The 20,766-nt window shown below is 42.7% G+C and overlaps 1 protein-coding gene across 1 annotated transcript; it reads right to left on the reverse strand.

The window, feature by feature from the left end:
* Positions 1 to 16,934: 16,934 nt before the first annotated feature.
* Positions 16,935 to 18,920, reverse strand: LOC108897635 (ADP-ribosylation factor-like protein 4C). The gene has a single exon (XM_018697361.2). It carries the CDS (start codon positions 18,187 to 18,189, stop codon positions 17,611 to 17,613), a length of 579 nt encoding a protein of 192 aa, XP_018552877.1. The 5' UTR covers positions 18,190 to 18,920; the 3' UTR covers positions 16,935 to 17,610.
* Positions 18,921 to 20,766: the final 1,846 nt, after the last annotated feature.

Consider the following 20,766-nt stretch of genomic DNA (forward strand, 5'->3'; position numbering starts at 1 on the left):
CTGAGTCAAGTGTAAACACTTGTGAAGAGTCTCTTTGCCTCCATTTGCACCTCAGCAGGGTGCAGAGAGTGGAAATCTCAGCAGCATCAGCTGTTCACAGTAAACACCCAGTTTTACACCTTTAATGACCAGAAATCTTTTCCTCTTTCATAAAAACGCCACCTGACATCAACTCCGTGAAATTTTGTAGCAAAAATCAGTTCATCTCAGTGGAGCCACAAAGATCAGTGGATGTGTTTACAAGGGTAAAGTACATCAGTCAACTTGAGCCGTCTTGACCTTGGAGGGTACAGAGAGCTGAAGAGTCCACAAGGGACGAAGCTATCGTAGCTTAAAGTGAACGTATCGACCAGTTAGCGATGAGCTAGCTAGCTTTTTAAATGTATATAGCACTTTTCTAGACATGTCAACAACTCAAAGCAGTTTGGGATTTCAGTATCTTGCCTGAAGGATGCTTCAGTAACTATGAAGTCAGGAGGTGAATGAGGTGCAACAAACATTTCAATCAAAAAACAAATTTGATTTCATTTGTTTGCTGTAATGTTAGAATGTGTAGACAGTAATGCTGTACATGCATCTCTGCAAAGAGCACTGTGCTTACTGTCTTATTTTTGACTGGTGTTAAGTTAGATTCAATTATTCTTTTAACCTGAAAAGTTTAAATTGCTGAACCGTATTTTAACCCTGAGTAATATTTGCACATTCATCTCAGGCAGCTTACACTCCAACAGCAGCCTGTGTGCAGCCCTCAACTTTTTCATCAGCTCAGATCTTTACTCATCTGGACTGTGGTGGCTGCACAGTCAGAACACTGCTCAGGAAAACTTCAGGTAACTGGTAAAATAAAACTGAGGAGGACAAAAAGAGTTTTGTTATGTGCATGTTGTGGTGTTTTCTTTGTGTGAGGTTTATTTGAAGGAGGGAATGGGAACTTCTCTATCTAATGTATATAAATCAAGACAGATTGTTTCTGAACTAGATCACTGAACTGGGGTAAACCCAGAAACACGCTGCATCATGTGGTTTATGGCTCCTCCAGCGTGAGTGAGGTGGAAAATTAATGCTGAGCAAATAGGCTGAGGTTTCTGATGAATCACCGTTCAGTCTGACCTTAACCCAGTACTTTTAATTTCCTCAAATTCACCAGGGTCGGAGTCATTGTTGCTATAACCACACTATGTTTGGATAACCACAGTCAACAACTTCCTCCAGTGAAGCCAACAGGCCTTTGTCAAACACTACAAGCTTTTCCATCGACAGACAAACTGACCCACAGCTCCACACAGACAACTCCGTCACTGAGACCAAACAAAGCCTGAGCTGTTTCCATGTCTCAGCAGCTGACCAGTGAGTTTCCAGCTGATATCATAAACACTGCTCCTATAAAAGCTTCGCCTCCACTTGTGAGTTGTCCAGTCGCCTGCTAACACTGACCCCCCCAGTATACAAAAGGAGATATTCTTGTCATCAACACAAAGCTCATTTGGCTGTGTCCTTGGTTCTTGCTAATATCTTAAGCATCACATTAAAACCTGGTTCTCAGTATATTTTGAACTGAGTGTGTTATCATTATATAATATAGCCATCTGTGGTTGTGGATATATTTATATTGTATTATAAGTGAGATCAGTAGTGTCCTACCTCATAAATCAGCCTTAGCAGTGGAGCTACTGTATGTAATGTAAAGTTTTGTCCTGAGTGAGGCGCTAGACTTAGGATGAAGGTGGAGTCCTCAAAATCTAAGGTTCACCCTGTGGGGAGCAGGAACTTTACAAACTTTGATACTCCTTGTGTAGTGACGTTTGTCACCAAATCCTCCTGTGGAGACTGGAAATCCACAGTTCATTTCATGGAAATCTTCAGTATTTTTGGAGGTGCCTTTGTGATGCTTTGACTAAAATGATGACCAGGGGGATTTTTTCAGTTCTGTTTTTAGAGGGACATTTGGAAATGCACAATATTGTTAGCAGATGACACATCATGTGATTAACTCAAACCTTAGTTTCTGTTTTTTCCCTCTTCAGTTGATGGTGACTTATGTTTTTAAACAAACAAATGTTGGTGCCTCAGTCACCCAGAGCTTGGGTATTTGATAATCTTATTAAGTATAGAACACTGGTGGGGTCTTGTTGCTTCTGGCTCCTTGGACCATCGACTACCTCACCAACAGACCACAGGATGTGAGGTTCGTGACTGTGTGTCTGATGTGGTCTGCAGCACGGGGGCTCCACAGGGTACAGTACTGTCCCCCTTCCTCCTTCACTCTGTACACATCGGACCTCAGACACAACACTGACAGCTGCCACCTCCAGAAGTTCTGACAACACAGCCATTGTTGGGTGTGTCTCTCAGGGGAACGATCTGAGTACTGGTCTGTTGGTGTAGTGGATCCTCAGAGAGAGACAGGAAGAGACTGAATATGCTGGTCAGTCCTGGACTGCTCTCTAGACTCCACTGAGGATGTTGGCTAAGCTAACATCCATCATGGACAACCCCTCCCACCCCCTGCATGAGACTGTGGGTGACCTGAGTAGCTCCTTCAGCAACAGACTGCTGCACCCACAGTGCAAGAAGGTCATTAATTTACTGCCATCAGACTGTACAACAATAAACCTGCACTCACACTTTATCTACCTCACTGATCACCTTTTTCTGTAAAACAAACCACACATGTTTATTACAGAGTTTTATGCTGCTTTTGCACTTTTATCCTTCTGTGCCTTTTTAATATTTTTAATCTTTTCTATTCTTCACTCGTTTGTTCTCACTGCTGCTGTAACGAGTCAATTTCCCACAAGTGGGATAAAATAAAGTCTATCATCTTCAGGAACCAGTGAGATGATGAAATTTGATCTGGGCTGATCTCCACATTTAAACAATCAGCACTTTTTTACCCCACCCTGCAGTATGGACAAGTGGAACAACTTTGTCCGACCACTTGTCATACATACTCACTGTTCGAGCACAATCCAGCCTTAAGAGGCTGCAGCTACTAGCAGCTCTGCGACACTCTTTTCAAATGCTTCCTTTCAGGTTAGTTACTCAAAAAGCTTTAGAAAAGTGTTACAAAGCCTTTTTCCAGTCTCTACTGCCATTATTCTTAAGTTGAGAGAATTGTCATTAGCCACTAATAGCCCTTCTGGATTAATGTAGCACCAACAATGTGTTACATCCTGTAATGTCATCAAGGACAATTATCTTCCAACCACCTTATTAGCACAGAGGAAGAGTGTAAGAAGTGCAAAATGTTTTCATTTTCTTAATTCTCAGTTTCTTTCCTCTTACAGAGCATGGAGTGATACTGAGGTCAGAGAAGAGGAGCACAGTCAGTCTTTTCTAATAAAAAGCACCATCCCATGTTGATCAAAAACATGTGTATAATTTGTCTCGTTCAACTCTTTGTTACCCGACATGAAATTAAATGTGGTGTTCAAGTTTATTTTCTGACTTTGATTTTGTTTCATCACCAGATGAGATGTTGCTGCTCTGTTTTTAACAAGCCTCTGCTCTGGTTTGCAGCCTTCATGTCTTTTAATGAAATTAAGTTCAAAACGGCCACATTCATTTGACTTTTAATAGATTCCAGCTCTGTGCGTTATATAAGACGAGGGGGGTCATGATTAGATTAAACTGTAACCGAACCAGCTCCTCTCGCTGTGTTTCATTAAGTCAGTTACAAGCCACTGACATGTCAGGGATTTCACGAGAGAGAGAGAGAGAGACTCTTTCTGAGGAGGACATGAAAACAGTTCTGGAGCTTATTAGCCCAAATCATCAATTAGCTTAAAACACTTTGTAGTTAATGTTCAAACGTCCTGCAGGAACACCGGAGTGTTTGTCTGTGTGTCTGTTTACTCTCAATCTGCTGAAACGTTTAAAGGTTAATGTTCACACTCCTCCAGAGACTCAAACAGAAACAAGTGGCTGTTGGAAGCAGTAAAAGTCAGCTTGTGTTTACTCTGCCAGGCTGAGCCCCAGTGTGCTTTGACCTTTGACCTCACCCATCCCCCCTCCATCAGCCAACAGGCTGCAGTCTTCCAGAGAGCTTAGTACAACAGTCAACCCCTGCCATGGTTCTTTCCCCCTTAGACAGTGAAAACTCACTTTTCTTCTTCTTGTAGTCAGGAAGTGCTCAGTGTTAATGTTTTACTTCATTTATACAAACGTTAAAAGAAAATTAACTGTCAGTTTCTTATCATGGTAAATTGTATCAATAGTTACATATACAATGAAAAGCAGTACATTCACATGTGGTTTAACTATGGGGTCATTGTGCTTGAAAATGAGTTGCTGTACATTATACATTTCACTCAGTTTTAGGTCATATTTCAGATTCTATTCCCCAAATTCATTTCTCAGGAAGAGCAGGGTTTTTGAGGGAACCATCCTGTTAAAAATCAGTGATGTTAATATTAGTTTCATTTATTCAGAGTCTGCTGCTACATCAGTGCTCTTTACACTGCATGTAAAATCTGCTCACCATACCATGGCTATGGAGGAACTGCAGCAGTCACTTAAGTATTTGTATATTGAGGACACCTTCTCTAGATATAGTTCCAGTTCCTAGTTTGTCAGATTTGATGTACACCCATAAAGTGAAATTGACACTGTAGCTGAACACTGTCTCCATTTCCCCCATAATCGGCATTAAATTAGAAAAAACTGTGGGACTCATGAGGAGCAGTGAGTCTTATGGACTGCAGCCTGATGACGGAGTATTGTTTTCTGTCTGTGGAGCTGATACTCAGACACAACATGAGATACACACTTTATTTAGTTTCTTTCCCTTTCTTTGGAAAAACATCACAGGTTTACAGTGTTTAATTTTGAGGATCTGACCACTGAAGCAGTAACAGACAACGTTGTCTCTGTAAAGTGATTTTCCACATGTCAGGCAGTTACAGAATTTGAAACGTCGCTGTCAGGACGACTAAACATCACATGTCACTGCAGCAAACAGAAGCCTCTGACACAGGAACACTTCACATTTCAGAGTGTGTTGAGTGGAAACAGAGAAGGAGATCCTCTGAAGTGAAATGGTTTACAGCTTCATTCTGATGTGAAACTACACTATTTATTCCAGCAGTGCCAAGGCAAGAAATGAAAGTTCAAGCAAAGTTCAAGTTAAGCAGTAGCAGAACAACAAGAGGTGAAGACAGGTCTTTGGAAAGAGATGGCGATTTAAACTGATGCATTTCTGACGAAAAAGGCGTTGGATTCAGGGTCACTGAAGCTCCTTCAAACAAAGCTTTTCAGGCTTTGTTGAGCAGAACTTCCTCCTGTTGTAAAGTCCACACCTGCAAAGGTAATGGATCAAAGTCTTAATAACTGGGGCACAGGACCAGGTGTGCAGAAAACAGGCAATAAACCCATTAGACAGAGCAGCTCATAAACACAGTGGGTGTTTGTGAGTTTTCATGCACTTCAAGTTGTCGGTTTTCTGCAGAAGCCTCATCTGCTGAAGGATGATTGTTTAGAGGTCCAGTTTCAGGTTAGACCAGTGTGTTTTCTTACGACTGTAACTGGTTGTTGAATTCTTGAAGCAGATGTTATTCAACAAACTGAGGCTGTAAGCAAATTTAGACACAACCCTCAGCGCTCTAGTTATCCTGCAAATCTAATTACATTTCACCATCTGGCTGTTCTACACCAACATGATGAATAGAAGTCGCTATAACTCAATGATTGTGACTCTGACTTTGTCCAAAGCTCTCATTCTTGGGTTTGGGGTAATGTTCAAAACTCTGCTTCAACATCTAAAAATGACCACCACCACACAGAGTTAGAGGATGCTGGTGACTTCGAGGTCTGAGCTTTGGGTGTTTTCAGTAAAATGAAAGACGGAGCAGCAGTCGATCATAAAACTATAATCATTAACGACAGTCCCAGTCAGAGTCTCTCCACACACCGTTCACTCATTCAGCAGCTTTGCTCCATGGGTGCCTGTGGCCCATTGGCTGGTTCATCAGCCAATTCATCATTTACTCTAGCCCACAGTAAAACAAACAATATGACACAGACATTCATGGTTGTCAAATGGACAGTGGAGCCTTTAGTTTTGAGTGAAATGCCTTGACAACTGATAGAAAGTTAGAATGTGTGATTTATTATTTGACGATGACTTTTCTTCTAGTGGTATCTACTCAGCATGGGTCCAGGGATTAGGCTACATGCAAACAGCTGTATTCATTATTGTGGAAATGTTAAATAAACCTGTGTATATATTGTGTTTAAGACCAAACACTGATATTCCCATCAGCCTCAACTGTACGTTGTCTTGTGCTAATTAGCAAATGTTAGCATGCTCACATATGGAGCTCTGTTGGAGAGATCACTCTAGAATTGTAACATCATCATTTACTACATGCTTTAAATACTATAATGCTTAAAAAGAATTGTATCCTAACTTGAATTGTGGGCAGTGACAATTGTAGAGTTGTGTTTCCACTCATAGAACCTGTGTGTCTCTGGAAAATCCTAAAAATGTGTCCAGAGCTGTTCAAACTGAGTTCTTGATAAAGTTCCTCAACGAGATGAAGAAGCACTGAGAGCAGACAGCACAAAGAAAGTGTTCAACCATGGCAGATCCCTTTCTTCCTCCATTTCTGTAGCCAGGAACCTGGGAAATAAAAGTGAAATCAGTTTTAAAAACAACCACTAGTTCTGCATTCTGTTTGTAAATCAGAGCAGTAGTGTGGTAGTGCCAGGCTTCAGACAAACCAAGCAAACGCTCAGTGATAACAATAGATAAATGTCAGAGTCTCTGGAAAGCTGTAGGATGACAGAAATGGGAACAGAGGAGAGAGAAACAGTGAGCCGGTGAGTGGGAGGAGGCTCAGGAGCAAACAAAAACTGGGGCAACAAAAAGTCTGCTGCATTTCCATCTGAAAGATGTTTCCCCTGGAAGAACAAGGCAGCCCTTTCTGAGAGTCTGCTGGGTGCTGGCTGGGCAGGGAAGCTGGAAGACACCTCCCCTGCTGCCCCACTTTACCAAACCTTCATCAGCCCACTCTGACTTCCAGATAACCCCGGCACTCCTCTGCACACTGCAACATCAAAGTCACCACCTCAAAGCAGAGGTAACTTATTCATAAACCAATACAACACTATTCTCCCATTCATCTTGTGCTTTCAGTCTCTGCAGGAGCTGAGAAACTTATTAATAATGACTGCAGAATGGGAGGCTGAGAGCTCTACATTAACATACACTGTACTGTATATGATAAATAATCTGATGAGACTGAAAGCACAGAGTGAGGACTTAAATGTGCAACCAAAAAAAAAAAAAGGACTTTTACTTTAAAAAGGTTCAGTATACAGGTAGAGAAGTCTAAAAAGGGCTGGAGAAAATGGCTGACTGTGTGTCAGCAGGAACAAAGATGAAGTGTCACAGAGGGAAGAGAGCACACTGACTATAAACACAGGTGCAACACATTAGGGCGGGGCAAGCAATCACAGGAGCGGGAAACACGAGAAGGCAGGACGTGGGATTCGAAACGAAAAAGAGAAAAGTGACAAATAAAGCAGGGAATACTGCGACAGAGGATAGAAACAGAAAATATGATCTGATGTGTGGGAGTAGGCATAACACTAACGCTATCCACCAGAATAAATACTCTGTATTCCACCATCACCACCGTAAATGTATACAGGACTTCATCAGTGGAGACCAGAACTCACGTCCTTTTTTATGCTATTAAAACACTTTGGTCAAGTTTTGGAAATACTGTGGTTTTGGCTGAATATTAAAGTAAATATGTCCTGTCTTGTGTCAACATTGACTTTTTCAATATCGAACAAATGCTGATTTTTTAAATATTTAACCAAGACCTCCACTGTTCCCAAACAACTGCTCTGAGTCTGAAAGGAATCATAACAACACAAGTCATGCTTCAGTTGCAATGATCAGATACTGTAGTGAAACAGTGACATACTGTTGACACTGAATGTTTTGGAGATACAGTCAGTATGAACACTTTTCTACATTGCAGGTACATTCACCTCCTCGTGTTGATGAAAATATTTTATAGATGTAAATTACTAACATATAAATGGGATTTTAAGAGACAGGGTTGAATATAGTTACTGGTGAATATCACACCATCTTCATGTTTCTAAGTACAGGACTTCATTCACATGATAACAGGTGGTTGTAAATGGGGCTCAGTGAGTTTTTTTTAGCTGTAGTCACTGTTTGGTTTCCAGTCTCTTTCCACCTTCTATTTAAACATTACAGTTAAATAGTTGCTGCCATGTTGTTGTTGTTGTTGTTGTTGTTCACCACCGTGCACCAAGTGTCACTTTTTTAATCTAATATCAGTCTGATGTATATCATCTTCACAGTTCTTTGAAATAAATACAGTTTTTTTTTTATCGTGATTCAGGTCCTGGGTTCAGTCAGTCCTTCCTCAGCTTGGTGCTTCAGTTGATGACCTGACTGTCCTCACCTGGCTGCTCAGCTGCACCTGGTTAATCAGTCGTTCTTCCCAGTGTATTTAAACCTCAGCTTTCAGTTGCAGTCTGTTTGACTCTCACCTGAGGCATGTGTTGTCTGGGTGCTGGTGCTTTTTGTTTCACATTACCAACCTCATGTTCCAGTTTTTAGTCAAGAGAAGAGACAGAATGAGACCAAACCAGGTCCAGAGACCAACACACAAACACCCGTTTTCAAATGTATTAAAGAGCCTCCACAGAACACAAAGATACATGTGTACATGCACACAAACATTAAGATTTCTTTTTCTTAAGAAACCCAACCATTTGGACTCTGCTGCACTCTGAACATAAAGCATGAGCATGCATGTTTTGGTTTTTGTTTGCTACAGAAGATGGATGTCTGCTGGCAGCCTCACTGAGCTGCTGTTTGATTATGCACAGTCTGACAGGCCTCTTTTGTCATCCGATAAATGCATAATTCATCTACACTTTACAAGGCAGGAAGCGAAAAGAATGGATTATCATTTCCTGTGTGTGTGTGTGTGTGGGGTACTGTGGGGAAGACGAGTCCTGGTGCCAAGATGAATGGTCTGGACTGGTAGCGTCAGTGGCTGGAGGAGCCTCTGTCCCTGAAGGCCTTGTCTCCTTATAGAGGCATGTTTCTGCTCTCAGACTAAACTGCAGCAGCAGGGCGACACATTCATCAGTCTGCTGCTCAGCATATCACAGCAAAGGGAATAAACCAACACCAGCACATTGTGTAAAAACCTCCTCCCCCAGTACCACATATTACAACCATTCATTCTCAGACTCTTTTAGCTGAATGTGATTTCAGATCTAGCAGAGCAGCAACAGTTAGCTCCGTGGATGTCGTCACATTTGATGCATCTGTGCAGTAAATATCTGTTAATAAAAAGCCAAGATGCTTTAGAGATGGAGGTGTTTTGTTGTTTAAAACGTGTAAATGCATCTGTCTGTGTCTCAGACCTGTTTCTTAGTGGATACACTTGTATGTTCAGTAAGTGGGACAGAGCAATTTGTATGTGTAAAGAAGTAGATGATGATACCAGCATGAACATCCATCCATCCATTATCTGTAATGCTTATCCTGCAGGGTTGGAACTAATCCCAGGTGACACTGGGCGAGACAGATCGTTAGTCCATCACAGGGCCAACGTATAGAGACAAACCATTAACGCTCACATTCACTCCTATGGGCATTTCAGAGTCACAAATTAACCTAACCTCACCCCACGTCTCTGGACTGTGACCTGAGTACATTAGCACATGAATACATCTACCAGCATTTGCAGAATTTAACTCTTTTTACTGAAAATAGTTAGTGATGTGGTTCCAAGTTGGTAACAAACATTTTTTAGCAGGCAGGGTTGATGCCTCCTCTATCAGTGAAGAATTGTTAGCAGGGGGGGGGCATGGCTGCCTCATGGCCGCTTCATGGCCACAAAACACTATAAAATGCAGCATGCACAAATTCCAGCAGAAACATAAAGGCTATAAACTTCTATCTCCTGTTACATTTTCATCAGCTGAGGAGATGCAGCATTGGTTCTCGGGTCCAGACAAAGATCAGCTGATCTTATTGACAACATTGGTGCATTAGAAAATGTTTTAGGATATTCAGAGGATCAGGCTCTGCAACATGTTCCGCAATCACAGCAGAACAGCAAACCTTCTACTGACCGAGGGCCTCCGTACGTTTTGCTGCATGTCACAGAGTAGTCAGTGTACTTTACTGTAAACAGCAAATGATGCAATACTGACTGTTTTTTGTTTTTCATAATGTCCTGAAGGTGTCTGAACACTATGTGCAGTTTATTTAAAATGTTCCCAGCTGTGAGATGTTCCCATTCCTTCTCCTCTGTGGGACAACAGTATTTCCAAGCAACACTGTAAAATCAAACATTGTTTAATGTGCGTGCTGACTTTGACTTTTACTCTACTGTGTTTTACAAGTTAATGTCTGCCACGAGAGAAGAGTCTCTGCAGTCAGATGTTAGCTGAAATAACTGCGTCCACTCTGTTGTGTATTCACACTGTAGGAGACAGAGGAGGTTATCACTGGGTGACAGCAGCTTCATCCCTCAGATGAAGGGGCTCTGGCACTGAAAACAGTGACATACCCACACATGCAGCACATACAGAGTGTGGAGGAGGCAGAACAATAAGAGCATGACCTATATATGCCAGGGACACCAGAACAATGCACAGCTTATCAGCCGTCTGAACACACAGTAACAGCTGCAGGAGCGAGAAAGAGCTGATCCACTGGGGACAGCAGCTCTGTGATGAACGTCCTACACACTCCAAGTCTCAACATGTTTAATGAAACCAGAGATGTAAAGTAACTGAGTCCATGTGCGACGTTCAAGACCACTTTCGAGGCTTTGGTTGGGCACTTGAATATCTCCATTTCATGCTGCTTCGTTTCAGAAGGTCTCTACACACATGCAGGTTTAAGGACACGAGACCAGCAGCCATGTTTCCCACACGGTGGAGCCCCCACAGGAGACAATAAAAACACTCAGGAAACAGAGCTGGCTGTTCAGGTAGACAGCATTTACACTGTCAGCTTATTATCTTTTAATTTCTGCAGTGATTGAAGCAGCACAAAGACACGCTGCTCTGTAATCAGCAGCTTGTTTTGCTCCAGCAGACAGCTCTGTTCCTGCTTTAAGTAGATAATTGGAGAGCTGAGGGAGACACCAACAAAGACCAGAGGAGGAGGAAGAAAAATAAAAGGAGGTGGTGGGGAGTTCAGAGCTGCAGTCAGCAACTCAAAAACTTTGGACATGGAGTGAAGTATAAGACTGGTGAGAGCCACGTGTTTGCTTTGTCATTTGACTTGTTTCAATCATGGTCTGTACTCTGGTCGTTAGCAGGAGGACTAACCTGACCTAAACACAAGCTACAACTCTATATTCCTCTCCAGTCAACCCAAATGTGTAGTTAGTCCTCAAACCAGCACAGTTCAGTCCAAACCACAAGGTTCAGTGTGGATATGTTCAAACAGCACAGCAGTCATTTCCTCTTGTCTGCTTCCAGAAAAATGTGTTTTCTGTCAGAGTCAACAGAAAGTGGCAGGAAATTCTTATCACTTGCTGCAGTTTACAGTAATCCAGCAGCAGAGCCTGGCTATCAAGCTAGCAACATTAGCCAGCTCACTATCCCATGGTGCCAAAAGCAAAGCACATCAAAGAACAATTTTTGCTCACGAGTCTTCGTCTCAGGTAAATCTGCATCTGTTCTCGTCTTTGTGTGCAGTTATGCCTCTTAATATTTGCATTGCTTTACACACGTTTAGGATGGAGAGTTGGTCAACAGAGTGTGGGACTTTTTTACAGTGGAGATAGCCGTCATCTCATACTCATCTTTGAAACCATGACTGTGATCTTTCCCTGCCGTCAGGATCAAACAAACTCACACCAGCCCAGAAATGGACTGACCCAACACAGGTGAAGCTTTGGGGGTGAAAGTTAGTGTAAAGTGCAGCAGCTGCACATTCAGTGGTGTGTTAGGGTGGAAGACAACCACAGTGGTGGCACTAACACAACCATCCTCCTGACAGCAGCATCAGATCAGCTTATACATATGGAACTTTGAAAGGCAATGAGAAACTATGTATTTGTATGTTTCCAGGACTCGTCGAACCTTCCTGTCCTGAAACGTACCTGTTGTAATGAATTCACAGCTACTGTGTGCAGTTGACAAAAGTCAGACCTGGTTTCTGTAGACACTAAAACGGTTCCTGCAGCATAAACAAGGACAAGTTTCTCTGGAGGCGGTGTATATTTGGAGGCCGTTTGGTTTTATAGGCCACTCATGTAGCTAACTGTGCTGCACACGTGGCCTTCAGAGATTTTTCTAGCAGCAGCTTCAGCATGTTTCAAACAGGACAAATGGGTCAAATGAAGAGAGACTGTACTGATGTAAGGTGGACACCAGGGTTTGTGTCATTATGTCTGACCTCACTTTATGTGAACGTTCTTCTTCATATTAATATAAAGAGGTTGAACATACTAAAGCTTATATAAACAGTTATTGTTGCAGGACAGAACAATGAATATTGTGTTGTTAGCAAACAGACAGGTCATCATTTACTGACCTTTTACACAACAAACAACCTTCTTGCACTTCAGTGCTGTAAACCTCACTGGCACAGTGTAAACACAAACTGTGACTGAAAGATAACTGATGACTGAACAATGATTAACTCATGGTTTTATTATTGGTGTGTAGATTGTTATTGTCAAAGTCCTAACAACAGTTTGTTGGTGAAGTAAACTTAAAGCTGGAACCAAGCCACAGATGTGGCTAATTTGAATAAGAAATGACAGCATTTTATAAAGTGTAGTGTCCACTGGAGAGACACCCGCTCACTTTTATAGTTTCAGGCTGATTTCTCTAATAAAAGTCCCTCTGTTCAGTTGCTCTCTTGCTGTCCTGGCACCACACGGGGAAGTTTTTGCCCAGAGTTTTGTCTCTCAGGCCACAAACAGTCTGCCCTTCCTAGTTGGTAAAGGTTGTTGGAGCTGTACGGAGCTGCAACTAAACACTTGCAGGCACTACAGCCAACTTCATTTTTAGGTTAAAAATAATTGAATCTATATTTGACGCTGGAATTGAACATTGGTTGAAAACAGGGCAGTGGAGGGACAGTGCTGTTTGTGGTAAAGATGCAAAATACAACATTATCCATCGCAAAGCAAAGGGAAGCATGATGAATCTAATATTTGTTTGTTGCTTTGTCACAGAACCTACAGTACTGTAGTTTAAATTCAACCCCTGAGCTGAAGATACTGAACGTGTCTGAGAGATTTGGGGGGAAATGAAGCACAAGATACGCAGAATATTTGTTGGAATGGAGCAGAAAAACACAGCTTTGCTTCATCGTGTGGTGTCAGAGGAGATATAAGATACTGTTACACTGTAGAACGACGTGAAAGCGTTTGTCTGCATTTGGATAAACAAAGGAGGCAAATTAAGGGATGAAGACGTTATTCTTTGAGTCCTTGTCAGGGTAAATACAAATGTTACCACTGCAGACAACTGCAAGAGGGGAAATCTGTTTTTCTTAAATCACTGAGGCTGGATGGGGGTTGGTTCTGCTATGCTGTTGCCATAGTGACGGGTAGTCCTGAGATGACAGGGCTGTTTCGGTTTCTTTTTTTGTGAGAAACCACACTCTGTGTTTTTCTGAGCCCGTTGTCATTAAAGAGCATCAAACATTCCTCAGAATGAGCTTTTTTCTGAGGGTTTTCATGAAACAGAAGGAAGTTGGCTTCGACTCTAAATAGACTACGATTTGAAGGAACATGAAATGGCGCACTTGTTGATGTTCCTGTTTAAACCTGTTGACAGGAAATTTTAAACAGCTTTTCCTGTTGATTTCTGTGTGTGAGAGAATGATTTAACTACCAGCTAAAAATGACTCATCACTGATAATAATGTAAAAGCATAACAATTGTATGTACTCGCAATTAGACACCAGCCAGAGGGAATGCTGGATTCTGATTGGCTAGAGGGTGTGCATTATTTTTAGATAACCTCACAGATCTTATATTGTGTCATTAATCCTCACAGATGTAAGGTTTTAGTTTCAGCTGTTACCAGGCAACATCTTCTGCTGCTGGTTAAAACACTACTGTTTATTTTAAGCCTGAAAATCAGAGTGCCGATGAAATATTCACATTTAAAAGGTGCACTGCCTCAGTATGAAGCGGGGGTATACAGCCATGCTAGCTGCTAAAATATCATAGTTTAGTATGTGATTTTGACCTGATGGTGGTGCTAGATGAAAAGTTAAGGCATCACCAATTGATTACAATGTATCTACACGGAGAGCTAAAGGAAGAGTCCCAGGATCACCACAGTTATTAGGAGTCATCCTCTGAGGATGATCAACATATGTCCACCTGACAGGTAAACACTTATGGATTAAACTGGTGGATATAGTGATATATTCATGATGCTATTGTGGCTAAAAACAATATTAAATATTAACATTTCTCCCGGTGTGGTAGTAAATGTTCGATAATCAAGTCTGAACGACGCAGCAAGAAAAACTAACTCAAAACTATAGTGAGCAAAACGATGCATCTTACATCCTTACACAGACCGGCTTTAGACTCATGTGATGTATAGTCTTAGTTAACAGAGAAGTCATGGTAAATGGACTGCACTTGTATGGCTCTAGTCACTCTCATACAGCACTATAGGAAGTGCTCTAACACACACACACCAATGATACATCGGGGACAATTTGGCATCTTGCCCAAGGGTACTTCTGCACACAGACTGGAGGAGCCGGGAATCAAACCACTGACCTTCTGATTAGTGGACGACCCGCTCAACCTCCAGGACAGTCTCCTTCCTGTGGGACTGTTACCTGGGTCCTCAGGTTCAGATTTACAACCAAACTGCAGCCGTTTTATCTCTGGATATTGAAACATAACAGGAGTTGTGAGGAGGTTTTATTTTGAGCCTGTTTAAATAGAAAACATTCTCCACTAACTGTTGGAGTATTCAGTATGTCAGCTCTTTGTCTGCTCTGTCACTGGATATGAGCTTAAACAATCAGCTCAGAGAGGGTTTCCATTCTTAGAGGTCTGGAGCTATCACAGTGTCCTTGTTTGGAACAAGTAAAATAAAATGACAATCATGCGTCAAATGCTGAGTCATTTTCAGGTGATGATATAAAGGCTTCAGGTAATACTGCTCCTGTGCCGACCTGTCGATTCAATTCCTCCGAGGGTTTTATCAGGAAGAGTCTGTACAGTGGAACAAAGCAACGTCCTGTTGACTTGAAAGACCAGACTGGTGGGGTTTTTATGTGTTAGCCCATTCACTACAGAGCAGCTTTATTGCTGCTGATCTCCTATTTAAGAACATGCTGTAGTGTTTTTAGATGGAGCTTTCCTGCCTTTGCATCAGCCTACAGTTTCTGCTTATTTCAGTAAAGCTTGTGTTCTGTGTTCACTGGAGTCAAAGATAGTGTTGTGTGAAGTCAGGATTATGGCGGCAACTCATGATTATTTTCTCGGTTAATTCATTAGGTCAATAACATGTTGGAAAAATCCCTGCTGCAGTTTTCCAGAGCAAAGATCTTCAAAGTGCTTTTCTTTGTCTGAAGTTTGCTGGTTTTCCTCAGTGTCAAGTCAGTGGTCTGGACCGTTCATGTGGGCCTGGTCTGTACTCTGCAGAGGTGAGAGAGGCTGGCGACATCCTGATCATTCAGAGTGATTTACTCACATGACAAGACGTCTGGCGCTGTGGGACACGGCTGGCTCTCCAGTTTTTTTTTAGCTCTTTTAACTTTTTTAAACCTCTTTCCCTCTACTTTTTTCATTCTTATTCTATTCTATTTATATTTTGTGTCGTTTGCAAACTGTCCTGTGTGCTGTGTCTGTCTGTATAAGCTGCTGGAAACTTAATTTCCCTGAGGGAGTCATCCCAAAGGGATCAATAAAGTCTTGTCTAAGAATTTAAAACCCTCTCATACAAAATATTCATTATGTGTAAGAGTGAAGATTTATTCAGATCTTCAGTACCACAATGTAAAACTCAAATCCTACTTAAGTACAAGTCCTTTATTATTAGCTAGATGTAGCATCAGCAGTGAAGGTACTCCTCCTGCTGTAACAGTCAGGCTGATATCTGACTCTGACTTCACATAAAGACACTGCTACTAACCCTCATGAAAACTAGGTACACACAGTAATTATTTGATCACTGAACCAATCAAATGCTTCTCTGCCAACACTTAGGTTGAGATAGTTTATCAGACACATGAAGATCACAGATCACACACTACAATTATTCATGTGAGGCTACAAATTAGAGCCTAAATATGAGTCAAATGTGCCATCATGTTTCAGCCTCTGATAATAAACAGATTACTTTTAGATTGTTGTTCAGACAAAACAAGATATGAATATGTTGTCTGGGTCTTCAGGGGAAACTGATGACTGACTCTATTTACCAAACCAATTAATCACTTAATGGCAGATTAATCAGTAACTCAAACAGTTCAGCAAAGTAGAATCTAAGCGGTCAGCTTTCAGGCTGAATTGAACCTCTCACAGCAGCTGTACATTTTGCCAGTGCTGATGTTAATAAAAGAGTAGTGATGGAGAATCCATGGTACCCAGGTCTAACACTGCTGGTCCTGCTGTAAACCCTGCCATGAAGCACAACACACAGCACTGCAATGCAGATCCATAAATTTCACATTTCTGCTCCAAATGTTCACTTCATGTGCAGAAAGAAGATTAAAGCAGAAATCTGCACTCAGGCCTTTTCCACAGCTCTGTGACCTTTTGACCTCTCTTTGATCCACACCTGTGAATATGTCAGGATAAAGAAATCATGTCAGGTGAATGTTTGACAAGCTGTTTGTATTTTCCACTTCCTGCTGGCAGTGTCACATCCATCATCATCAACTTCAACCACATGTAAAGAAACAACAGTCACCAGAATCATGGATTTTAAATCTTTTAATATTCAAAAAATACTTCAATTCTGTTTTCTTAGTACATAAACCTCCTGGACCTGCTCCTCTATTAATACAGTGTAATTCTCTACTGCTTGTTAGGAAATGAAAAGTGCAAAGTAGTGGACACTCTGTCCTCAGCCCACCACGCAGAGGAAAGGCTACTTCAATGCTCCAAGAAAGAAACAGTCTGTGTGACATCCAGAATCAAACACTGATACTACAGATGTCTGTTTAGAAAAAAACAGAGCAGGGGGCACAGGTGACCCCAGCCACGTGCAAAATCAAACTTGTTTCAACAGTACATGTCCTGTGGATGGAAATAAAAAATACTAGTCCATTAGAGTCCTCAGGGAGGGACAGCAAAGGAGCTTCTTTAAAGTCTATGATAAAGCAGCAGATAAACAGGCCAGCCTGTTCCTCCTCCTCCCTGCTGTAGAAGAGTCATTTCAAGTTTCTTCTCAGTCTTTTTGGTTAAACTTTATGTTGTTTCATATCCTGCAGCCTCCTGTCTGTTCAGCAGGGCCTCACAGCATCGAACAGCTTTAATCCAAACTGAGGATGTAAAAAAATCACTGCAAAGTAAACCTGTGTGGGGCACCACTGGCAGAACCCGGATTCCTCACAGTATGAGACTAAAACACTGTCCGCAGAGTCAGCAGCTGTTACCGCTTCTTCTTCTGCTTTAAGGATTTCCTCCTCTTCAGTATCATTTCATACAGTTTGTCCATGCCCTCGTGAAGCCCCTCGCCTATTATGGCGCATGCAGGTTGGATGTGATAGGTGGTGGAGGGGGTGAGCTCGTGCAGGGCCAGCTGCTTCTCGATATCCGCCACGGGCAGAGATTTGGGCAGGTCCTGCTTGTTGGCGATGACCAGCAGCGGCGTGCCCTGGTTCTCCGCAAACTTGGTGACTTTGTGCAGTTCGGTCTTGGCCTCCTCCAGCCGGTCAACATCCACAGAGTCCACCACGTAAATGATCCCGTCGGTGCACCGGCTGTAGGACTTCCACAGGGGCCTCAGCTTCTCCTGGCCTCCCACGTCCCAGAAATGACAGCTGATGCCCTTCGCGGTGCCGTTACTCAGCTTGATCTTCTCGGTGTTGAAGCCGATCGTGGGAACCGTGTTGACAAATTCATTAAATTTGAGTCTGTAGAGAACTGTGGTCTTCCCCGCGGAGTCCAGCCCCAGCATGACGATGTGAAGAGACTGGAAGGCAGAGATGTTGGAGAAGCTGTTGCCCATTTTGGCGTCTTTTTGTCTGCAGCTGCTGGAGGGTTTAATCCACCTCCGACTCTGGAAATAAAACCGCTCCGGTGCTCAGACCCCGCTCATTAAGTCCTGGGCTGAGGGTGTAAAATTCCTCAGGTCGGGACTGAGCTCTGGACGACTGGTCGGCTCTGTTGTGGCCCTCAGCAGCAGCGGGGGACGCGGTGCGCCTCAGCAGGACGCAGCGCGCCGTTCATTAGTATTCTCCTCACGCACTCACACCCATTTGGCGAGGAAGAGGCTCCACAGTTAAAACGCTCCTGCAGGACAGTGCGGACGGAGGCAGCGCTGGAAGGACAACGATGATCACAACCTCCACCAGCCCGAACAACCCCCGTCTCCTCTGTACTGACTCAGTCCTCTGCACTGTCACGAACACAGTCACCTCTCAGGACTGTGACTGCGGTCAAACCCAGGGAAATAAGGTCCACAGAAAATCCACGGACTCGGTCACCGGCTGGTGGCGGACGCTCCTCTCCTCGCGGTCGCTGCAGCTGCTCTGTTGTGAGGCTGAGAAAACAAGACCGCAGAACAAGAGGCAGCCCCGCTACGCTCCACCCCGCCGGGACATGTGCCAATGAGGCAGCGAGCGTCTACACGAGCCACTGTGCTGATCCTGTTCCTATAGACACGCAAACACAACCACTGCAAAGTCCCTCATCTGCCGCGTGTGTTCTGTTCCTAACGGCAGACTGTAGAGATCAGTGTGATCACTGAGGTAAAGGCTCAGCACTGTCTGAGTTAACTGGTGATTAAAATGCTCCTGTGTTTTATATCATGAGAAATCCTCCACAATCAATCCTGGCCAACTGCGCCACCTCCTGGTATAAATGGACATGACCATGAAGGAAGGATGTGCAGCTGTTCAGGTCGATCACTTCTATCACACAGATAACTGAAGTTGACATTTAAAATTAGAGGAGTACATGTGTCAACACAGACATTGTTTTAACACATGGTTAAATGATAGAGTAGGACACAGTGATTACACATCAGAGACAGTCAGTGTGAATGTGGAAACCTGCACAGTTACCCACAAGTTAAACACATAAAACAACGAGGAAAACAAGTACGTATGTAGTATACGGACACGTGAACGTTTCACCCACATGTGACGGCTGAGAATCTTATTCGAAATCCTCAGGTGTGAATTCACTCAGGCCTCAGGCCTTCCACCTCCAGTCTTTGCAGCCTCACACGGACTGAGCTGCAGCCTGTCACCAACACTGTTCTCATCAACATGAAACTTCAGCACCACCCTGTGACCAAGGGAGTTAAGCTGCACAGTGTTTTAAAAGGTCTCCGTGTTCAGGTTTGTTTGTATTGTTGTGTAAAGAGATGAGAAACAATCACAAAGAGATCTCCCAACTGGACCTGTTGGACCAGTCCCAGCCTGGTCAGCTACGAACATGAACTTGGATGAGAGGTGAAACGTCTTCTAGACTATAACCAAGTCCAGTTGCTTTTGATTAAAACTTTCCTTGAGATACCTATGACCTGGATGAATGAGAATATTCACAGGCTTGAATCACAAAGAGACATTCACTCAGTGGGGGGGGTTGTTGTCTCAGTCTGTCCATGGCTGTTGGCTTCTTGGAGTTACAAAGAGCAGCTATTTATTTTGCATATTTAAAGTTGTTTATTCGGCTTTTCTTCATTACACTGAATAAACACTGTAACTATTAATAATATCCAATTTATTATTGCCAAGACCCAGATCAAAAGCCTCTAAATATAGTCCTGATCAAAACTTATTGTATTTACATACATGTGTCAAAGTACAGCTGTAGATTTTATGATCTAGTCAGGTAAATCTGAACCCTGTAGAGCTCAAAGTACAGAAACCATGAGCAGGACATGTTGCAGTAGGAGGTCTCTGCAGAAATGAAATAGTTTTTGGTTTTGTTTAGTACATTTTTAGGATGATGTGATATTACAGTGTGGGCTGTGTGGAGTCTGTATGTGTTGACAGACAGACAGAGACATTTGCATCAGACCCATCTTCAGCTCGTTTCCAGTCACTTCCTCGTCTTCCTTTTGTGTTGGTGTTTTGTAGATGCTCCATTCTTCTGAGAGCTCAGACAACACTGTCTGTCTGGCCTGTTATTCTCTCTACTTATCATACTAAAAGGAATACACGTATCTCTCCAGAGCACTTCCACCCTCACCTGCTCCTGAATAATGCAACAACCATCCCCCAAAAACATTCACAACCTGTGTCTCCCCAAAGCTGCGAGCAAACAAACAAACACCAGGAAAGTCCAGGACCAGTTCAGTGCATCTGCTTTTAATCTGAGAGTGACGCAGTAACTGTACCTGAGGTTATTAGCAAAGTGTTGAATAAACATCCAACTCCTCTGTTATGTCTTTGCTTCACATTTAAACAGCAGAACAAATCACTGATTGGTCCTTTATCATAAACACAATAGTTTGTGGCACTGATGCTGTGCGACCTTCATCCACTAGATGGCAGATAGAAGTCTACAAAGAACATCAGCACTGTCTTTCTCCCACATTCAGCTCTTAGATGTTTTTATTTCATCAGAGCAGTGT

The sequence above is a fragment of the Lates calcarifer genome, linkage group LG1 (genome assembly GCF_001640805.2).
Source record: "Lates calcarifer isolate ASB-BC8 linkage group LG1, TLL_Latcal_v3, whole genome shotgun sequence".
NCBI classification, from domain to species: Eukaryota; Metazoa; Chordata; class Actinopteri; family Centropomidae; genus Lates; species Lates calcarifer.